Source organism: Salvelinus sp. IW2-2015, linkage group LG7 (assembly GCF_002910315.2).
Source record: "Salvelinus sp. IW2-2015 linkage group LG7, ASM291031v2, whole genome shotgun sequence".
Lineage (NCBI taxonomy): Eukaryota > Metazoa > Chordata > Actinopteri > Salmoniformes > Salmonidae > Salvelinus > Salvelinus sp. IW2-2015.
Genome location: NC_036847.1, coordinates 21,029,957 through 21,050,039, shown reverse-complemented (window position 1 = coordinate 21,050,039; position 20,083 = coordinate 21,029,957). Strand labels below are relative to the sequence as shown.

Here is a 20,083-nt window from a genome sequence, read left to right as displayed (position 1 = left end):
TAATTGACTGATTTCCTTATATGAACTGTAACCCAGTAAAATCTTTGTTGCATGTTGCGTTTATATTTTTGTTCAGTTCATTTGTGTAGACTAGCCATGTTATCAACATTTGATTACTGATGAACCACTCATCCAAAGGACAGGATGTCTATAGGCGGAGTACTGATTTATTTTGGTCCTCAGTCTGTCATTGGTTTATAGCAGGGGTATCAAACTAATTCCATGGAGGGCCTAGTGTCTGCTGACTTTAGTTTTTTCCTTTCAATTAAGACCTAGAGAGCCAGGTGAGGGGAGTCCCTTACTAATTAGTGACCTTAATTCATCACTCAAGTACAAGGGAGGAGCGAAAAACCACAGACACTCGGCCCTCCGTGGAATGAGTTTGACACATTTATAGAAAGCACCATTTAAATTCCCTACACATCAGAAAACCCAACAATTTATTATTTCTATTCCAACTATAGTTCAGAATTGTCCTAATTTACAAATACAGTAATACAAGTTTATATATGACTCATAACATTTCATTACAATGTCTCCACACCTTAAAGTCTTGTTGGTTTAGGTAAATGGTTGCTTCGAGTGTAGTACAATGCAGTCTTGCGAAAGATGCCCACCGATACACAAACAAGGCTGTGAAAGCGGTAATGCGTGACAAGGACTTTACTGTTTCCAATAACAGAAAAAAAAAAGTAATAGTCAAAGTTCTCACCTCATTTGCTCACATTGTATATGGACTTATTTTTCTACTGCATTATTGACTGTATGTTTGTTTAACTCTGTGTTGTTGTAAGTGTCGAACTGCTTCGCTTTATCTAGGCCAGGTCGCAATTGTAAATGAGAACTTGTTCTCAACTTGCCTACCTGGTTAAATAAAGGTGAAATAAATTTAAAAAGGAGGCACCCCTGCTGATTGAACCAAATAAATACTTCCTGTGAGAATAATGTACTGTATGCTTCAGTAGTTCATGCTATACACAGACACTGAAGTTTCAGATGGTAGTATAACAATGAACCAACCCATTTCCCCTATGACACACCAGTCTGGAAACATTTGAACATTCCCAATCCCCTGCTGCCACCGTCCCTTTACGTCTTTGAGACATTTCTTGTATTAGTCCTCTTTCACAGATACTGTAGGTCAAATATAAGAAGATAGAGTCATCTAGGTTATTATTCCCAAAAGCCACTCCCAGAGTCTAGCCCCATAGCCAGGGTTCTGCCACAGGCTTGCCCTGGCTTTAGAGAGAGACAGGGAGTTGTAGTGGAAACAGGATGACACCTCCCAATGAGCTCAATAAATCTGGCCACATTATGTACCAGAGAACCAAGTCAAGTCAAACTGCCATGAGCAAGATGTTCTGACAGAGTACAAGATCATTTCTTCAATAATTTACACTTACATCAGATAATTCTAGTGATCTAAAAATATCTTACAGCATCATACCATTATATCATTCAGTATGTTGTAGTCTTACAGGCTACTGACTTCTGCCTACTTATATGATAACATTACTTTTGTGGCTCTTACAAGACAATGTTGCTAAACACCGGCACATAAGCACTTTAGAGCAGCATTGAATTTAACATTATCAATGTGGCAGTAATAAACAAGATACACATGGTTGGACACAATCAGTGAACTGTAAGTATGAAAGTACCCATCTTCGCTTACGCTGTGCTTTTTCAAATGTCAGTATAGCAAATTTAAGAATAAATATTCCAAAATGTTGATGCATGGAATATTAACTGTAACTACAGTAGTACTGTCTAAAAACTATTTCCCCCCTTAAATCATGTTGCCATTTTAGCTGAGGACGTGCAATGGATGCATCGATAATGCAAAGAAATGGGTGTTTCATAACATGGCCATGAATATGTGACAGAATTGCAGTGTGAAATGTGAACTCTATACACACACACAGTAATGTAACATGTAAAAGTAACATGTGACTAACTAATAACATTAACTCTTAAGCCAAAATGTTAAATCCTGTATGGTGGTCTTTCAGCATACTCTCACTGAGGAAACAGGGCTGGTCAAGTATGAGAATGTTCAAAAGAGATGATATTCAACTATCCAATTAAAGGGGTACATATACTGAACAAAAATATAAAAAGACAACATGTAAAGTGTTGGTCCCATGTTTCATGAGCTGAAATAAAAGATCCCAGACATGTTCCATACGCACAAAAATACATTTCTCAAAAGATTTTCATACTTCTCAAATGTATGCACATCTCTGTTAGTGAGCATTTCTCATTTGCCAAGACAATCCATCCACCTGACGGGTGTAGCATATCAAGAAGCTGATTAAACAGCATGATCATTACACAGGTGCACCTTGTGCCGGGGACAACAAAAGACCACTAAAATGTACAATTGTGTCACACAACACAATGCCACATATGTCTCCAGTTGAGGGAGCGTGCAATTGGCATGCTGAATGCAGGAATGCCCACCAGAACTGTTGCCAGAGAATTTAATGTTAATTTCTGAGGACTATTTCTGTCTGTAATAAAGCCCTTTTGTGAGGAAAAGATCATTCTGATTGGCTGGGCCTGGCTCCCAAGTGGCTGGGCTTATGCCCTCCCCAGGCCCCAATGGCTGCGACCTTGCCCAGTCATGTGAAATTCATAGATTAGGGCCTAATTTATTTATTTCAATTTACTGATTTCCTTATATGAGCTGTAACTCAGTAAAACCATTAAAATTGTTGCATGTTGCGTTTATATTTTTGTTCAGAATATATTATTCATAAGACCTTAAGTAATTGTTTATAAACTACATTGTAGAATTAAAGGATAATAATTTAAGGATAAGACAGTGTTTGTAGTCAGTGCTTTGTTTTTGATACATTTTTCAGTGTGGCAACCTTCTCCATTAGTTATAGTATAAATTATATACATTGTAATAGACAAAATCACTGAATGTCTCAAATCTACTGAAACAAATAATCTCAAGGATGTCCTCTATTCAACATTCTAAAGTTCTGTTCACAATAAATTAAACGTTGACTGTTGATAAGTGTGTGTGCGCAAGGTCATGTTTGTCTCAAATCATATCGCTCTTCACCCACACCATCTATCTAACAGATGGCAACAGAAATGGAACTGTAGAACAAATTCTGGCCACTACAACTACCACATTCCATACCTAATTTGCTGCTAAGACGGTGTGCTTGAACTCCTGCTTGACAATCAAATTGGTAAGGCTGGCAGGGTATGAAGCAAGCCTGAGCAGAGCACCTGGGTTCAAATACTATTTGAAATAATTTAGCTGTGCTTTATAGCGCTTGCATGTTGCAATGGAACCAGTGGAAAATTCCCCAAAGTGCAAACACTACCCACCTGGCACTCCAGGCAAGCTAAAGCAAACACTCAAGGTATTTAACAAGATTTCTAAATTGTATTTGAACCCAGATCTGATGGCAGCGAAAATGTGGGGAAGTGGAGACACCCTTCTCGGTCCTCTTCAACTGTGGACAGCATCTTCTGCGTCTCCTGGGCTGAAGCAGTTGAGAGACTCCTTTAAGAGGCAGAAGGAGGGGGAAACAGAGTGTTACTTCCATGCAAAGCAGTGCCAAGGCTAGGTGCCATCCTCATAGTTTGTTTTGACTGGCCTCTGCTACACTTGAGCTCAGAGAGGAGGGTGAGGTCAATCACAAGACACAGCTTACTCTGTTTTTATAAGTAGCTGTTTTTAGAAAATTATCAAATTTAATGAGGCAAATGGGGAAACTAAAATTGCAGAATTTAAAAAATATATATGATTTTAACCCTTAAAGCACTAACAGGGGTAAATGGTGAGGTCCTTCTGATCCTTCTGAAAATGTTAAGGCTTTGTCAAGCAAGTAGTTAGACAAAAAAAAAAACTATTTACCATAATTTACTTGTTAAAAAAAGACGAATGAAAAATATATTTTGTATAGTAGTGGTGTGCGGTTAAACTAAAAATGTGGACTCAATAGTAAACTTTGTGACAAAAGCACCAAATTTAGCACAGAAGTAGATGTATGTATCCTGAAAAGTACAGTCGTGGCCAAAAGTTTTGAGAATGACACAAATATTAATTTCCACAAAGTTTGCTGCTTCAGTGTCTTTAGATATTTTTGTCAGATGTTACTATGGAATACTGAGTAATGACAAGCCTTTCATAAGTGCCAAAGGCTTTTATTGACAATTACATGAAGTTAATAAAGAGTCAATATTTGCAGTGTTGACCCTTCTTTTTCAAGACCTCTGCAATCCGCCCTGGCATGCTGTCAATTAACTTCTGGGCCACATCCTGACTGATGGCAGCCCATTCTTGCATAATCAATGCTTGGAGTTCGTCAGAATTTGTGGGTTTTTGTTTGTCCACCCGCCTCTTGAGGATTGACCGCAAGTTCTCAAGGGATTAAGGCAGGGGTGTCAAACTCATTTCGCATCGTGGGCCACATACGGCCTAGGGAGATGTCAAGTGGGCCGGACCATTAAAATTATACCATACTCTGCTATAATAAAACAAAATATCATGTCTTTCCTTTGTTTTGGTGTAAAGAAGCACAAGAACATTAGGAAAATATTGAATTCTCTGTTTCAATTGACTGTCTAAATCTGCCGATAGTTCCGAAATCCTCTCTGCTATAGTATTTCTCGTCAGGCTAATATTGCAAAAGCTTGTCGCTTCTCGGGACATACAAGTTCAGCCGCCTTCATCATGCATCGTTAACAAAGTCACCGTCGGAATACGGCTTCGATGCTAATGCTATTTCGCTAGCAATTAGGTAGCTGGCTTTTACCGCTCTTCACTGACTTCTCGGCTCTGGATGAAAGTGACTGCTGTTTCCCAGACCCGCCAGCAATTCGTTAATCTTATCTCTTCTCAGTTGTCCTTGCAAGCCGTCATATTTTTCGCTGTGATGAGTCCTCGTAGTGGCGTCGAATATTATATTCCTTCAATACCGAAACTTGTTGCAAACACACCAAGCACGAAGGTTTTCCGTGCATCTCTGTAAAAAATAGGACGTGGTCCATTTTCTTTGAAAATTCTACACTCCTTATCTACTTTTCTCCGTTTGGATAACGACATTTTGGCTAATGAGGGTGTAGCGGAAGAGGTAGAGACCAAGGTATTAACAACGTCGTAACAAGCAGCAGATGGCGCATTGATACCGTCTGCTGTTTTCAGTCGTCTCAGTGATGCAGCTTGTCTTCTACTCTGATGGAAAGAGTGCGCCCCTTAGCGGATAATCCATGAATTGCAGCGAATTAAAAATATTAATTCCATGTCTTTTATGCATTTTTTCCACTTTCAAATTATCCTGCGGGCCTGATCGAACCTCCTTGGGGCCGGTTCCGGCCCGCGGCCGTATGTTTGACACCCCTGGATTAAGGTCTGGGGAGTTTCCTGGCCATGGACCCAAAACATCGATGTTTTGTCTCCGAGCCACTTAGTTATCACTTTTGACTTATTGCAAGGTGCTCCATCATGCTGGAAAAGGCATTGTTCGTCAACAAACTGTTCCTGCATGGTTGGGAAGAAGTTGCTCTCGGAGGATGTGTGTTACCATTCTTTATTCATGGCTGTGTTCTTAGGCAAAATTGTGAGTGAGCCCACTCCTTGGCTGAGAAGCAACACCACACATGAATGGTCTCAGAATGCTTACTGTTGGCATGACACAGGACTGATGGTAGCGCTCACCTGATCTCTCCGGACAAACTTTTTCCCGGATGCCCCAAACAATCGGAAAGGGATTCATCAGAGAAATGACTTTACCCCAGTCCTCAGCAGTCCAATCCCTGTACCTTTTGCAGAATATCAGTCGTCCCTGATGTTTTTCCTGGAGAGAAGTGGCTTCTTTGCTGCACTTCTTGACACCAGGCCATCCTCCAAAAGTCTTCGCCTCACTGTGCGTGCAGATGCACTCACACCTGCCTGCTGCCATTCCTGAGCAAGCTCAACTTTGGAGACGGTCCTGGCGCTTGCTGGACTTTCTTGGCGCCCTGAAGCCTTCTTCACAACAATTGAACCGCTCTCCTTGAAGTTCTTGATGATCCAATAAATGGTTGATTTAGATGCAATCTTACTGGCAGCAATATCCTGCCTGTGAAGCCCTTTTTGTGCAAAGCAATGATGACGGCACGTGTTTCCTTGCAGGTAACCATGATTGACAGAGGAAGACAATGATTCCAAGCACCACCCTCCTTTTGAAGCTTCCAGTCTGTTATTCGAACTCAATCGAGCATGACAGAGTGATCTCCAGCCTTGTCCTCATCAACACTCACACCTGTGTTGATGAGAGAATCACGACATGATGTCAGCTGGTCCTTTTGTGGCAGGGCTGAAATGCAGTGGATTTTGGGGGGGGGGGGGATTCAGTTCATTTGCATGGCAAAGGGACTTTGCAATTAATTTGATCACTCTTCGTAACATTCTGGAGTATATGCAAATTGCCATCATACAAACTGAGGCAGCAGACTTTGTGAAAAATAATATTTGTGTCATTCTCTAAACTTTTGACCACAACTGTACAGCCTTCAGAAGCATTCATACACCTTGACTTAATCCACATTTGTGTTACAGCCTGAATCAAAATAATTAAATCTAATTTCCCCCCCTCACCCATTTACACACAATACCCCATAATGCCAAATGAAAACATGTTTAGACATTTTTGCAATTTATTAGAAAAAACGAAATCCATAAATATCTAATTTGCGTAACTATTCACACCCCTGAGTCAATACATGCTAGAATCATCTTTGGCAGTGATTAAAGCTGAGTCTTTCAGGGTAAGTTTAAGAGCTTTCCACACCTAGATTATGCAACATTTGCCCATTATTCTTTGCAAAATTCTTCAAGGATTGTCAAATTGGTTGTTGATCATTGCTAGACAACCATTTTCAAGTAGATTTAAGTCAAAACTTCAACTAGGCCACTCAGGAACATTCACCACTTCTAGGTACTGTAATCAACTCTAGTGCAGACTTGGCCTTGTGTTTAGGTTATTGTCCTGCTGAAAGGTGTATTCATCTCCCGGTGTCTGGTGGAAAGCAGACTGAACCAGGTTTTCCTCTAGGACTTTGCCTGTGCTTAGCTCCATTCTGTTTCTTTTTTATCCCTGATGAATTACCGGCAGTGTCCGTTAAGCGAATTGAGCGAATGCGGGATTAACCGGCGGAGTAAGCATGACTTGCAGCCACCACTATGCTTGAAAATATGGAGAGTGGTACTCAGTAATGTGTTGTATTATTTTTTTTGCAGTATTACTTTAGTGCCTTGTTACAAACAGGATGCATGTTTTGGAATATATTTAGTCTGTACAGGCTTCCTTTTTTTTGCTGTCAATTAGGCCAGCATCTGAGTTAGGAAGGACACCTGTATCTTTGTAATGACTGGGTGTATTGATACAAAATCCAAAGTGTAATAAGTTCACCATGCTCAAAGGGATATTCAGTGTCTGCTTTTTAAAAATGTGTACCCATCTACCAATAGGTGCCCTTCTTTGCGAGGCATTGGAATACCTCCCTGGTCTTTGTGGTTAAACCGGTGTTTGAAATTCAATGTTCGACTGAGGGACCTTAAAGATAATTGTATGTGTGGGGTACAGAGATGAGGTAGTCATTCAAAAATCATGCCAATCACTATTATTGCACACAGAGCGAGTCCATACAACATATTACGTGACTTGTTAAGCAAATTTCTACTCTTGGAACTTATTTAGGCGTGCCATAACAAAGGGGTTGAATACTTACAGACTCAAGACATTTCAGCGTTTCAATTTTAATTAATTTGTTTAAAAAAAATGAAAAACATAATTGCACTCTGACATTATGGGGATATTGTGTGCTGGCCAGTAACAAAAAAAATCTAATTTAATAAATTTTAGAGAATCTTGTTTCTCATGGTCTGAGTGTCCTTTAGGTGCCTTTTGGCAAACTCCAAGTGGGCTGTCATGTGCCTTTTACTGAGGAGTGGCTTCCGTCTGGGCCTGATTGGCGGAGTGCTGCAGAGATGGTTGTCCTTCTGGAAGGTTCTCCCATCTCCACAGAGGAACTCTGGTGCCCCGTCAAGAGTGACCATCGGGTTCTTGGTCACCTCCCTGACCAAAGCCCTTCTCAGGTTGGCTGGGTGGCCATCTCTAGACCTTATATAGACAGGTGTGTGCTTTTCCAAATCATGTCCAATCAATTCAATTTACCATCAAGTTGTAGAAACATCTGAAGGATTATCAATGGAAACAGGATCCACCTGAGCTCAATTGAGTATCATAGCAAAGGGACTGAATACTTATGTAAATTTTTACTCGCTTTTTCATTATGGGGTATGTCGATTTAATTTAATCAATTTTAGAATAAGGCTGTAATGTAACAAAATGTGGAAAAAGTCAAGGAGTCTGAATACTTTCTTAATGCACTGTAGAGCTAAAAGGCTGATGGCACCGGCGCCCATATTGCCCATATCGGTGGCCATCTTAGGTCGTACCGGTATGTCAGATTAACTCTAAATCACCAATTTCTTAGCTTCTGAGTATCACAGAAATACAACACTTTGAATGAATAACAGACAAATGTTCATAACATGTGGCTATGGATGAAATGTATCAAGTTAACTTAAATTAAAAATATATATTTTGAAACATTAAACTTGTGGGACAGTCCCGCATTTGGCCCTTTGTCCTGCGTCCCCCAACCAAACAATCATGTCCAGCATTTTATTAACAAATTCAAACACCACTAATTTAGAAAAAAAGGTTGATTTGTCCCGTATTTCAGTCACACATTCCAACCGGTCTCTTGCAGTCATGTTGCGCTTATATATACAGTTGAAGTCGGAAGTTTACATACACTTAGGTTGGAGTCATTAAAACTTGTTTTTCAACCACTCCACAAAATTCATGTTTACAAACTATAGTTTTGGCAAGTCGGTTAGGACATCTACTTTGTGCATGACACAAGTTATTTTTCCAACAATTGTTTACAGACAGATTGTTTCACTGTATCACAATTCAAGTGGGTCAGAGGTTTACATACACTAAGTTGACTGTGCCTTTAAACATCTTGGAAAATTCCAGAAAATGATGTAATGGCTTTAGAAGCTTCCGATAGGTTAATTGACATCATTTGAGTCAATTGGAGGTGTACCTGTGGATGCATTTCAAGGCCTACCTTCAAACTCAGTGCCTCTTCTGCTGTGACAATTCATGGGAAAATCAAAGATATCCAGCCAAGACCTCAGAAAATAAATTGTAGACCTCCACAAGTCTGGTTCATCCTTGGGAGCAATTTCCAAATCCTGAAGGTACCATGTTCATCTGTAAAAACAATAATACGCAAGTATAAAACATCATGGGACCACGTGCCGTCTTACCGCTCAGGAAGGAGGCGCGTTCTGTCTCCTAGAGATGAACGTACTTTGGTGCAAAAGGTGCAAATCAATCCCAGAACAACACGCAAAGGACCTTGTGAAGATGCTGGAGGAAACGGGTACAAAAGTATCTATATCCACAGTAAAACGAGTCTATATCGACATAACCTGAAAGGCCTGTCAGCAAGAAGCCACTGCTCCAAAACACCATAAAAAAGCCGACTACGGTTTGCAACTGCAATGTGGACAAAGTTGTTATTTTTGGAGAAATGTCCTCTGGTCTGATGAAACAAAAATATAACTGTTTGGCCATAATGACATGTTTTATGTTTGGAGGAAAAAGGGGGAGGCTTGCAAGCCAAAGAACACCATCCCAACCATGAAGCACGGGGTGGCAGCATCATGTGTGGGGGTGCTTTGCTACAGGAGGGACTGATGCACTTCACAAAATAGATGGCATCATGAAGGAGGAAATTCTGTGGATATTTGAAGCAACATCTCAAGACATCAGTCAGGAAGTTAAAGCTTGGTCGCAAAGTGGTCTTCCAAATGGACAATGACCCCAAGCATACTTCCAAAGTTATGGCAAAATGGCTTAAGGAAACAAAGTCAAGGTATTGGAGTGACCGTCACAAAGCCCTGACCTCAATCCTATAGAGAATTTGTGGGCAGAACTGAAAAAGCGTGTGCGAACAAGGAGGCCTACAAACCGGACTCAGTTACACCAGCTCTGTCAGGAGGAATGGGCCAAAATTCACCCAACTTATTGAGGGAAGCTTATGGAAGGCTACCCGAAACGTTTGGCCAAGTTAAACAATTTAAGGCAATTATACAAATACTAATTGAGTGTATGTAAACTTCTGACCCACTGGGAATGTGGTGAAAAGAATAAAAGCTGAAATAAATCATTCTCTCTACAATTATCCTGACATTTCACATTCTTAAAATAAAGTGGTGATCCTAAGTGACCTAAGACAGGGATTTTTTATTTGGCGTACCCCCAACAGAATTGCCCCCAGTTTGGGAATATCTGATCTAGTAGAATTCACTCGTCTTTCTCCTACTCAGGTGTTTTAACAGCTGATAATCAGATAAATGACATGCTGTACCAAAATGAACGAATGGCAGGTGAACACAATCGCGCATTAGATGACACATTCAGAGTACTACATTTCACATACTATAAAACCTTTTGTTTTTTTTGCATACTATTAAGTACACTAGTATGGGTATTCAGAAACAGCCAGTGTCTTGGAAGATCACAACGATTAATTAGTATTCTACATAACCAAAATTAACAGAGTATATTGTTACTGTTTTAGGATGGTTAGCTGAATAGACAAAAAAATACACTACTGTTCAAAAGTTTGGGGTCACTTAGAAATGTCCTTGTTTTTCTGTGAAGGGAGTAGTACCCAGCGTGTAGAGATCTTCAGTTTCTTGGCAATTTCTCACATGGAATAGCCTTCATTTCTCAGAACAAGAATAGACTGACAAGTTTCAGAAGAAAGTACTCAACTAGTCTTAAGGTAGCCAGTTGTATTGCTTCTTGAATCAGCACAACCATTTTCAGCTGTGCTAACATAATTGCAAAAGGGTTTTTCTAATGATCAATTAGCCTTTTAAAATGGATTATCTAACACAAAGTGCCATTGGAACACAGGAGTGATGGTTGCTGATAATGGGCCTCTGTAGACATTCCATAAAAAATCTGCCGTTTCGATCGTCATATACAACATTAACAATGTCTAACACTGCATTTATGATCATTTGAGTTATTTTAATGGACAATTTTGTTTTGCTCTTCTTTCAAAAACAAGGACATTTCTAAGTGACCCAAACTTTTGAACGGCAGTGTATATTGTGGACAAAATCAAAAGGCATTTGCCACTATGCAGAATATGCTTGTATTGAAACTAAATACAGGAAGGATATATCATTGTTAACTTCTTATGGCTGCAGGGGCAGTATTGAGTAGCTTGGATGAAAGGTGCCCAGAGGTGCCATAGTAAACTGCCTGCTCCTCAGTTCCATTTGCTAATATATGCATATTATTATTAGTATTGGATAGAAAACACTCTGAAGTTTCTAAAACTGTTTGAATGATGTCTGTGAGTATAACAGAACTCTATGGCAGGCAAAAACCTGAGAAGAAATCCAAACAGGAAGTGGGAAATCTGAGGTTGGTCGATTTTCAACCAGCCCCTATTGAATACACAGTGGGATATGGATCTGTTTGCACTTCTTACGGCTTCCACTAGATGTCAGTCTGTAGAACTTGACTGATGCCGCTACTGTGAAGTGGGGCCGAAGGAGATAGGAATTAGTCAGGTCTACCATGCCATGACCATGCGCGTTCACATGAGAGGGAGCTCTGTTCCATCGCACATTCTGAAGTCAAAGTATTCTCCGGTTGGAACGTTATTCAAGATTTATGTTAAAACATTCTAAAGTTGATTCAATACATCGTTTGACATGTTTCTATTGACTTATGGAACTTTTTGACATTGTCTGCTTTTAGTGAACGCGCTTCCTGACTTTGGTTTGTTTACCAAACACGCTAACAAAAATAGCTATTTGACATAAATGATGGACATTACCGAAAACAACAACATTTCTTGTGGAAGTGGGAGTCCTGGGAGTGCATTCCGACGAAGATCAGCAAAGTGAAGATTTATAATACTATTTATGAGTTTTGTTTACTGCACAATTTGGCTGGTAACTGTATGGCTTCCTTTTGTGGCTAAACGCTGTTCTCAGATTATTGAATATTGTGCTTTTGCCGTAAACCTTTTTGAAATCTGACACAGCGGTTGCATTAAGAACAAGTGTATCTTTAATTCTATGTAAAACATGTATCTTTCATCAAAAGTTTATGATGAGTATTTATGTTATTTGACGTAGCTCTCTGCAATTTCTCCGGATTTTTGGAGGCATTTCTGAACATGGCGCCAATGTAAACTGAGGTCTTTGGATATAAATATGAACTTTTCGAACAAAACATATATGTATTGTGTAACATGAAGTCCTATGAGTGTCATCTGATGAAGATCAAAGGTTAGTGATTAATTTTCTCTATTTCTCTTTTTGTGACTCCTGTCTTTGGCTGGAAAAATGGCTGTATTTTTTCTGTGATTTTGCGTGACCTAACAATTGTTTGTGGTCTTTCGCTGTAAAGCATATTTGAAAATCGGACACTTGTGGGATTAACAACAAAGATTACCTTTAAAATGGTATAAAATAACATGGTATGTTTGAGGAATTTTAATTATGAGATTTGTTGTTTGAATTTGGCGCCCTGCACTTTCACTGGCTGTTGTCATATCATCCCATTAACGGGATTGCAGCCATAATTAACACAATCTGCTCTAATTTGCTCACCAAAAAATATTTGAAAATCAAATGATGGGCTTACAGGTGTAGTTTGGACATGAAATCTGTAAAATTCTGCCAACATTTTGTATTCATGTAGTCTACACTCCCCCGCGAATTTCCGCAAAATCCTGCTGTTGGTCACCCTAAATTGTACAATAAATGTGTGATAATAAATAAATAAATATCTGGTTATTTGAATGTTTTACTGCTTGAAAGACAGTGTCTCTTTACAATCATTACCAATTTGGGGTCAATAATAATAACCTCCGTTGGCGCCCTTAAGCAAAAAATATGTTGGAGCTTTTAGGGTTAAAAGGTAGAGTCAGTGATGCACATAGTAAAGAGCAGAATCGGGCCGACTTCTGCAACAACTAAGACTGCGAAGCGTGAGACAAAATTGTTTTGGTCCTGTAGCTATTGCCTTGCAGCAGCGTGAAGCACACCCGTGCAGATACTCTGAGTGCATCATCGTCTTGCATTGTGCTTAACTGCAGTAACTGATGTTTATCCTACTGCTTGTGGAAAGGTCATATCACTGAGTCTTAGTTGATGGACATAAGTAACATCATAAACATATTTAAAAGAGCGAGACATTCATACAGAAAGACAACACTAACTTGGCTTTGTGCCAACTCTGCTCCTTCAGGGTCCTCGAAGGACTGCATGCTGGGTAGAAAGGGGGCCAGGGGCCGTCGAGATTGAGGTAGGTTGCCAGCGCTGTAGAGGCGCGGTCGCTTCACCTGGTCGTGACTGGACAGCGGGGTGAAACTGTTCCTCCGGAGGAATGTGGCAGGAACGACGTCATTACGGACTTTATCCTGGTGAGAGAAGATTAAGGAAAGAGAATCAGAAATGAGAGAAATAAAGTATCTTTCACTGTGTGTGTGTGTGTGCGCACGCCTTGCTTGCTACACTTCTTGTGAAAACAATCCAGCTGGAACAAACAGAAGATTGAAGGCGCTTTTGCGGTTCCTTTCCCAGACATGTTATTCTCCCTCCATTTAACAGGGCTATTCTCAGGAAAAGGCAGTGTGGTCATTTTTATGAGTGTGACGCCCACACCACCAGGGACATCTGGTTAACACACTGTACTGGGGACAGCACTGAGGTCTGTTCACACCAGAACTACAATACCATCAGAAAATATTCATACCCCTTGACTTATTCCACATTTTGCTGTGTTACAATTCAAAATTGATTAAATATATGTTTTTTTCTCACCCATCTACACACAAAACCCCATAATGACAAAGTGAAAACAATTTTAGCAAATTTATTGAAAATAAAATACAGAAATATCACATTTACATAAGTATTCACACCCCTGAGTGAATACTTTGTCGAAGCACCTTTGGCAGTGATTACAGCTGTGAGTCTTTCTGGTTAAGTCTGTAAGAGCTTTCCACACCTGGATTGCGCAACATTTGTCCATTATTTTTTTCAAAATTCTTCATGCTTTTTTGTCAAATTGGATATTGATCATTGCTTGACCACCATTTTCAGGTCTTGCTATAGATTTAAGTAGATTTACAGAACCAGTCAAAAGTTTGGACACACCTACCCATTCAATTGTTTATATTTTCTACAATGTAGAGTAATAGTGAAGACAACAAAACTAATGAAATAATGTTTATATATATATATATATTCTTCAAAGTAGCAACCCTTTATCACAGCTTTGCACACTCTTGACATTCTCTCAACCATGCTTTCCAGTCTTGAAGGAGTTACCACATATGCTGAGCACTTGTTGCCTGCTTTTCCTTCATTCTGCGGTCCAACTCATCCCAAACCATCTCAATTGGGTTGAGGTCGGGTGACTGTGGAGGCCAGGTCATCTGATGCAGCACTCCATCACTCTCCTTCTTGGTCAAATAGGCCTTACATAGCCTGGAGGTGTGGTGAGTCATTGTTCTGTTGAAAAACAAATGATAGTGGGACTAAGCGCAAACCAGATGGGATGGTGTGTCGCTGCAGAATGCTGTGGTAGCCATGCTGGTTAAGTGTGCCTTAAATTCAAAATAAATCACCGATAGTGTCACCAGCAAAGCACCCCCACACCTCCTCCTCCATGCTTCACGGTGGGAACCACACATGCATAGATCATCCATTCACCTACTCTGCGTCTCACAAAGACACGGTGGTTGGAACCAAAAATCGAATTTGGACTCATCAGACAAAAGGACAGATTTCCACCTGTCTAATGTCCATTGCTCGTGTTTCTTTACCCCAAGCAAGCCTCTTCTTCTTATTGGTGTCCATTAGTAGTGGTTTCTTTGCAGAAATTCGACCATGAAGGCCTGATTCACGCAGTCTCCTATGAACAGTTGATGTTGAGATGTATCTGTTACTTGAACTCTGAAGCATTTATTTGGGATGCAATCTGGTAACTAATGAACGTATCCTCTTCAGCAGAGGTAACTCTAGGTCTTCCTTTCTTGTGGCGGTCCTCATGAGAGCCAGTTTCATCATAGAGCTTGATGGTTTTTGCAACTGCACTTGAAGAAACTTTGAAAGTTCTTGAAAGTGTTCCAGATTGACTGACCTTCATGTCTTAAAGCAATGATGGACTGTCGTTTCTCCTTGCTTATTTGAGCTGTTCTTGCCATAATATGGACTTGGTCTTTTATCAAATAGGGCAATCTTCTGTATACCACCCCTACCTTGTAGGTGGACCAATTCAGTTTGTCCGTGATGTGTACACCGAGGAACTTAAAACTTTCCACCTTCTCCACTACTGTCCCGTCGATGTGGATAGGGGGGTGCTCCCTCTGCTGTTTCCTGAAGTCCACAATCATCTCCTTTGTTTTCGTTACGCTTGAGTGTGAGGTTATTTTCCTGACACACACTCCGAGGGCCCTCACTCTCCCTGTAGGCCGTTCGTCGTTTTTGGTAATCAAGCCTACCACTGTAGTGTCGTCCGCAAATTTGATGATTGAGTTGGAGCGGTGCATGGCCACGCAGTCGTGTGGTGAACAGGGAGTACAGGAGAGGGCTCAGAACGCACCTTGTGGGGCCCCAGTGTTGAGGATCAGCGGGGTGGAGATGTTGTTACCTACCCTCTCACCACCTGGGGCGGCCCGTCAGGAAGTCCAGGACCAGTTGCACAGGGCGGGGTCGAGACCCAGGGTCTCGAGCTTGATGACGAGTTTGGAGGGTACTATGGTGTTAAATGCTGAGCTGTAGTCGATGAACAGCATTCTCACATAGGTATTCCTCTTGTCCAGATGGGTTAGGGCAGTGTGCAGTGTGGTTGCGATATTGCGTCGTCTGTGGACCTATTGGGTCGGTAAGCAAATTGGAGTGGGTCTAGGTGTGTCCGGTAGTGGAGGTGATATGGTCCTTGACTAGTCTCTCAAAGCACTTCATGATGACGGAAGTGAGTGCTACGGGGCGGTAGTCGTTTAGCTCAGTTACCTTAGCTTTCTTGGAACAGGAACAATGGTGGCCCTCTCGAAGCATGTGGGAACAGCAGACTGGGATAAGGATTGATTGAATATGTCCGTAACACACACAGCCAGCTGGTCTGCGCATGCTCTGAGGACGCGGCTGGGAATCCGTCTGGGCCTGCAGCCTTGCGAGGTTTAACACGTTTAAATGTTTTACTCACCTCGCTGCAGTGAAGGAGAGCCCACAGGTTTTGGTAGCGGCCGTGTCAGTGGCACTGTATTGTCCTCAAAGCGAGCAAAAAAGTTATTTAGTCTGTCTGGAGAAGACATCCTGGTCCGCGACGGGCCTGGTTTTCTTTTGTAACGTGATTGACTGTAGACCCTGCCACATACCTCTTGTGCTGAGCTGTTGAATTGCAACTCTACTTTGTCTCTATACTGGCACTTAGCTTGTTTTGTTGCCTTGCGGAGGGAATAGTACACTGTTTGTATTCGGTCATGTTTCCGGTCACCTTGCCCTGGTTAAAAGCAGTGGTTCGCGCTTTCAGTTTCACCGCATGCTGCCATCAATCCACGGTTTCTGGTTTGGGAATGTTTTAATCGTTGCTGTGGGTACGACATCGTCAATGCACTTTCTAATGAACTCGCTCACCGAATCAGCGTATTCGTCAATGTTGTTGTTGGACGCAATGCGGAACATATCCCAATCCACGTGATCGAAGCAGTCTTGAAGCATGGAATCAGATTGGTCGGACCAGTGATTGAACAGACCTGAGCGCGGGAGCTTGCTGTTTTAGTTTCTGTTTGTAGGCTGGAAGCAACAGAATGGAGTCGTGGTCAGCTTTTCCGAAAGGAGGGCGGGGGAGGGCCTTATATGCGTCGCGGAAGTTAGTATAACAATGATCCAAGGTTTTACCAGCCCTGGTAGCACAATCGATATGCTGATAGAATTAAGGGAGTTTTGTTTTCAGATTAGCCTTGTTAAAATCCCCAGCTACAATGAATGCAGCCTCAGGGTGTGTGGTTTCCAGTTTACATAGTCAGATAAAGTTCGTTCAGGGCCATCGATGTGTCTGCTTGGGGGGGAATATATACGGCTGTGATTATAATCGAAGAGAATTCCCTTGGTAGATAATGCGGTCGACATTTGATTGTGAGGAATTCTAAATCAGGTGAACAGAATGACTTGAGTTCCTGTATGTTGTTATGATCACACAACGTCTCGTTAATCATAAGGCATACACCCCCGCCCCTCTTCTTACCAGAAAGATGTTTGTTTCTGTCGGCGCGATGCGTGAAAAAAACAGCTGGCTGCACCGACTCCGTTAGCGTCTCTCGAGTGAGCCATGTTTCCATGAAGCAAAGAACGTTACAGTCTCTGGTGTCTCTCTGGAATGTTACCCTTGCTCGGATTTCATCAACCTTGTTGTCAAGAGACTGGACATTGGCAAGTAGTATGCTAGGGAGTGGAGCGCGATGTGCCCGTCTCCGAAGCCTGACCAGAAGACCGCTTCGTTTGCCCCTTTTACGGCGTCGTTGTTTAGGGTCGCCGGCTGGGATCAGATCCATTGTACTGGGTGGAAGGCAAAACACAGGATCCGCTTCGGGAGAGTCATATTCCTGGTTGTAATGATGGTGAGTTGACGTTGCTCTTATATTCAGTAGTTCCTCCCGACTGTATGTAATGAAACCTAAGATTATCTGGGGTACCAATGTAAGAAATAACACATAAAAAAATACTGCATAGTTTCCTAGGAAAGCGAAGCGAGGCGGCCATCTGTCGGCACCGGAAGATTACTCCTTCTTTTCACTCAGCCAATTAGTTTAGAATTGGGGAGTAACTACAATGTTGTTCATCCATCATCAGTTTGAGCCATTAAACTCTGTAACGATTTTAAAAAGTTACCGTTAGCCTCATGATGAAATCCCTGAGCGGTTTCCTTCCCCTCCGGCAACTGAGTTAGAAAGGAAGCCTTTAACTTTGATGTGAATGGGTGTATTGCTAAACCATCCAAAGTGTAATTAATAACTTCACCATGCTCAAAGGGATATTCAATGTCTACTTTTTATAAATGTTTTCACATCTAGCAATAGGTGCCCTTCTTTGCGAGGCAATGGAAAACCTCCCTGGTCTTTGTGGTTGAATCTGTGTTGAAATTCACTTCTCGACTGAGGGACCTTAGAGAATTGTATGTGTGGGGTACAGAGATAAGGTAGTCATTAGAAAATCATGTTAAACACTATTATTGCACACAGAGTGAGTCTATGCAACTTATTGTGACTTGCTAAGCACATTTTTACTACCGAACTTATTTAGGCTTGCCATAACAAAAAGGGGTAGAATACTTAATCAAGACATTTCATATTTTCATGTTTAATTAATTTGTCAAAATGTCTAAAAACATAATTCCACTTTCACATTATGGGGTATTGTGTGTAGGCCAGTGACAAAAAACAAACAAATATTTAATCCATTTTAAATTCAGGTTGTAACACAAGAAAATTTGGAAAAAGTCAGTGGATGTGAATAATTTCTGTAGGTACTGTACTGTATAACCAGAACACAGGTTAGATTAGATTACATGAAATAGGCCCTTTGTGTGGTTGAGGGTGGAGATGGTGCGCTGGCTTTTTATAAGAGCAATTTCACTACAAAATAGAACTCTTCAAACCACACCTCCACAGCTTAGCCAGATGGTAATGACTCGGCTGTTTACTGTCAAACTGACCCTTGAGGGAAAGTCTTCGGATCAGTGTTCAGAACTGGCCACATCCGTTACCGAGAGGGATACAGGAAATAGGAGAGGGATACAGGAAATAAACCTAGGAAATTAAGAAGAACGCACAGTAGATTGAACAGCGATATGGCAAGGAGAGCAACTCACTAATGTCCTATCCCGGTGAGTGTTCACAGCCTTCACTTTCAGGTCAAACATGTCCACTTTGCAACCTGGCCGAGAGATGGAGAGAATAACAGTCAATGTTAACCTGAGAGAGGGAGGAGAAATATGTGGATTCTGAGACAGGGTAGTCTTGGATGAGATATCCTACCATAAGCCACAGGGGTGAGCTTTAGGACTGTGTGGAGGGGACACTTCAAGTAGGGCAGGTCATCTGTGTCAACAGAAACAAGAATGCCAATGACTTCACTTAGAACATTACACGTGAGATCTATGCATCATCTCAAGACAACTCAATCTTATGCATTTCAATGACACATGACAGTTAATGATACATATTTATTTTTCAGGGATTATATTTAGATTAGACGATATCATTACTCAATAGATTACATTACTTCCCTTTCATGACATCTGGGATCAGGCAGTGACAGTCAGAGGTGCCCAATGCCCAGTCACAGTGTGGGCGAGCTGTGGCAGACAGACTTTACTAGCGTTTAAAATGCTCTTTTAGGCACAAACCACTTTTGCTCCTGACTTTGACAGACCTTTAAGAGGGCCATGTGACATTGTTTAGCCTCAACTTAATTACCTCGACTAACCGGTGCCACCGCACATCGACTCCGTACCAGGACCCTCTGTATATAGCCTCACTATTTGTTACACAAAACATGCCTTTTTTTTTTTTTAAACTGCACTGTTGGTTAAGGGCTTGTAAGTAAGCAATTCACGTCAAGTATTTGGCGCATGTGACAAATAAAATTTTATTTGACTTTTATTCACTCAAAACAAGCAGATGTAAATTAAGAGGAGTGTGTTTGTATCCTAGCCAAAGTAAATGAGTTTCCTAACACAGGTGTGTCTATCTGCGAATCTCCATGTTTATATACAGTGGGGCAAAAAAGTATTTAGTCAGCCACCAATTGTGCAAGTTCTCCCACTTAAAAAGATGAGAGGCCTGTCATTGTCATCATAGGTACACTTCAACTATGACAGACAAAATGAGAAAAAGAAATCCAGAAAATCACATTGTAGGATTTTTTATGAATTTATTTGCAAATGGTCAC

The 20,083-nt window shown here is 41.1% G+C and overlaps 1 protein-coding gene across 4 annotated transcripts in view; it reads right to left on the bottom strand.

Annotated features, from left to right (window-relative positions):
- Positions 1 to 147: 147 nt before the first annotated feature.
- LOC111966576 (6-phosphofructo-2-kinase/fructose-2,6-bisphosphatase 2-like) overlaps positions 148 to 20,083 on the bottom strand; it is a 43,369-nt gene continuing 23,433 nt past the window's right edge. For all 4 annotated transcript variants that reach the window (XM_070444524.1, XM_023991331.2, XM_070444525.1 and 1 more), the window contains 4 exons: positions 19,168 to 19,230; positions 19,002 to 19,066; positions 13,345 to 13,545; positions 148 to 3,529 (listed from right to left, as the gene is read on the bottom strand). In XM_070444524.1, coding sequence (XP_070300625.1) covers positions 3,476 to 3,529; positions 13,345 to 13,545; positions 19,002 to 19,066; positions 19,168 to 19,230 — 383 coding nt within the window. In that variant the 3' untranslated portion in view covers positions 148 to 3,475. The remainder of the gene's footprint in view (positions 3,530 to 13,344; positions 13,546 to 19,001; positions 19,067 to 19,167; positions 19,231 to 20,083) is intronic.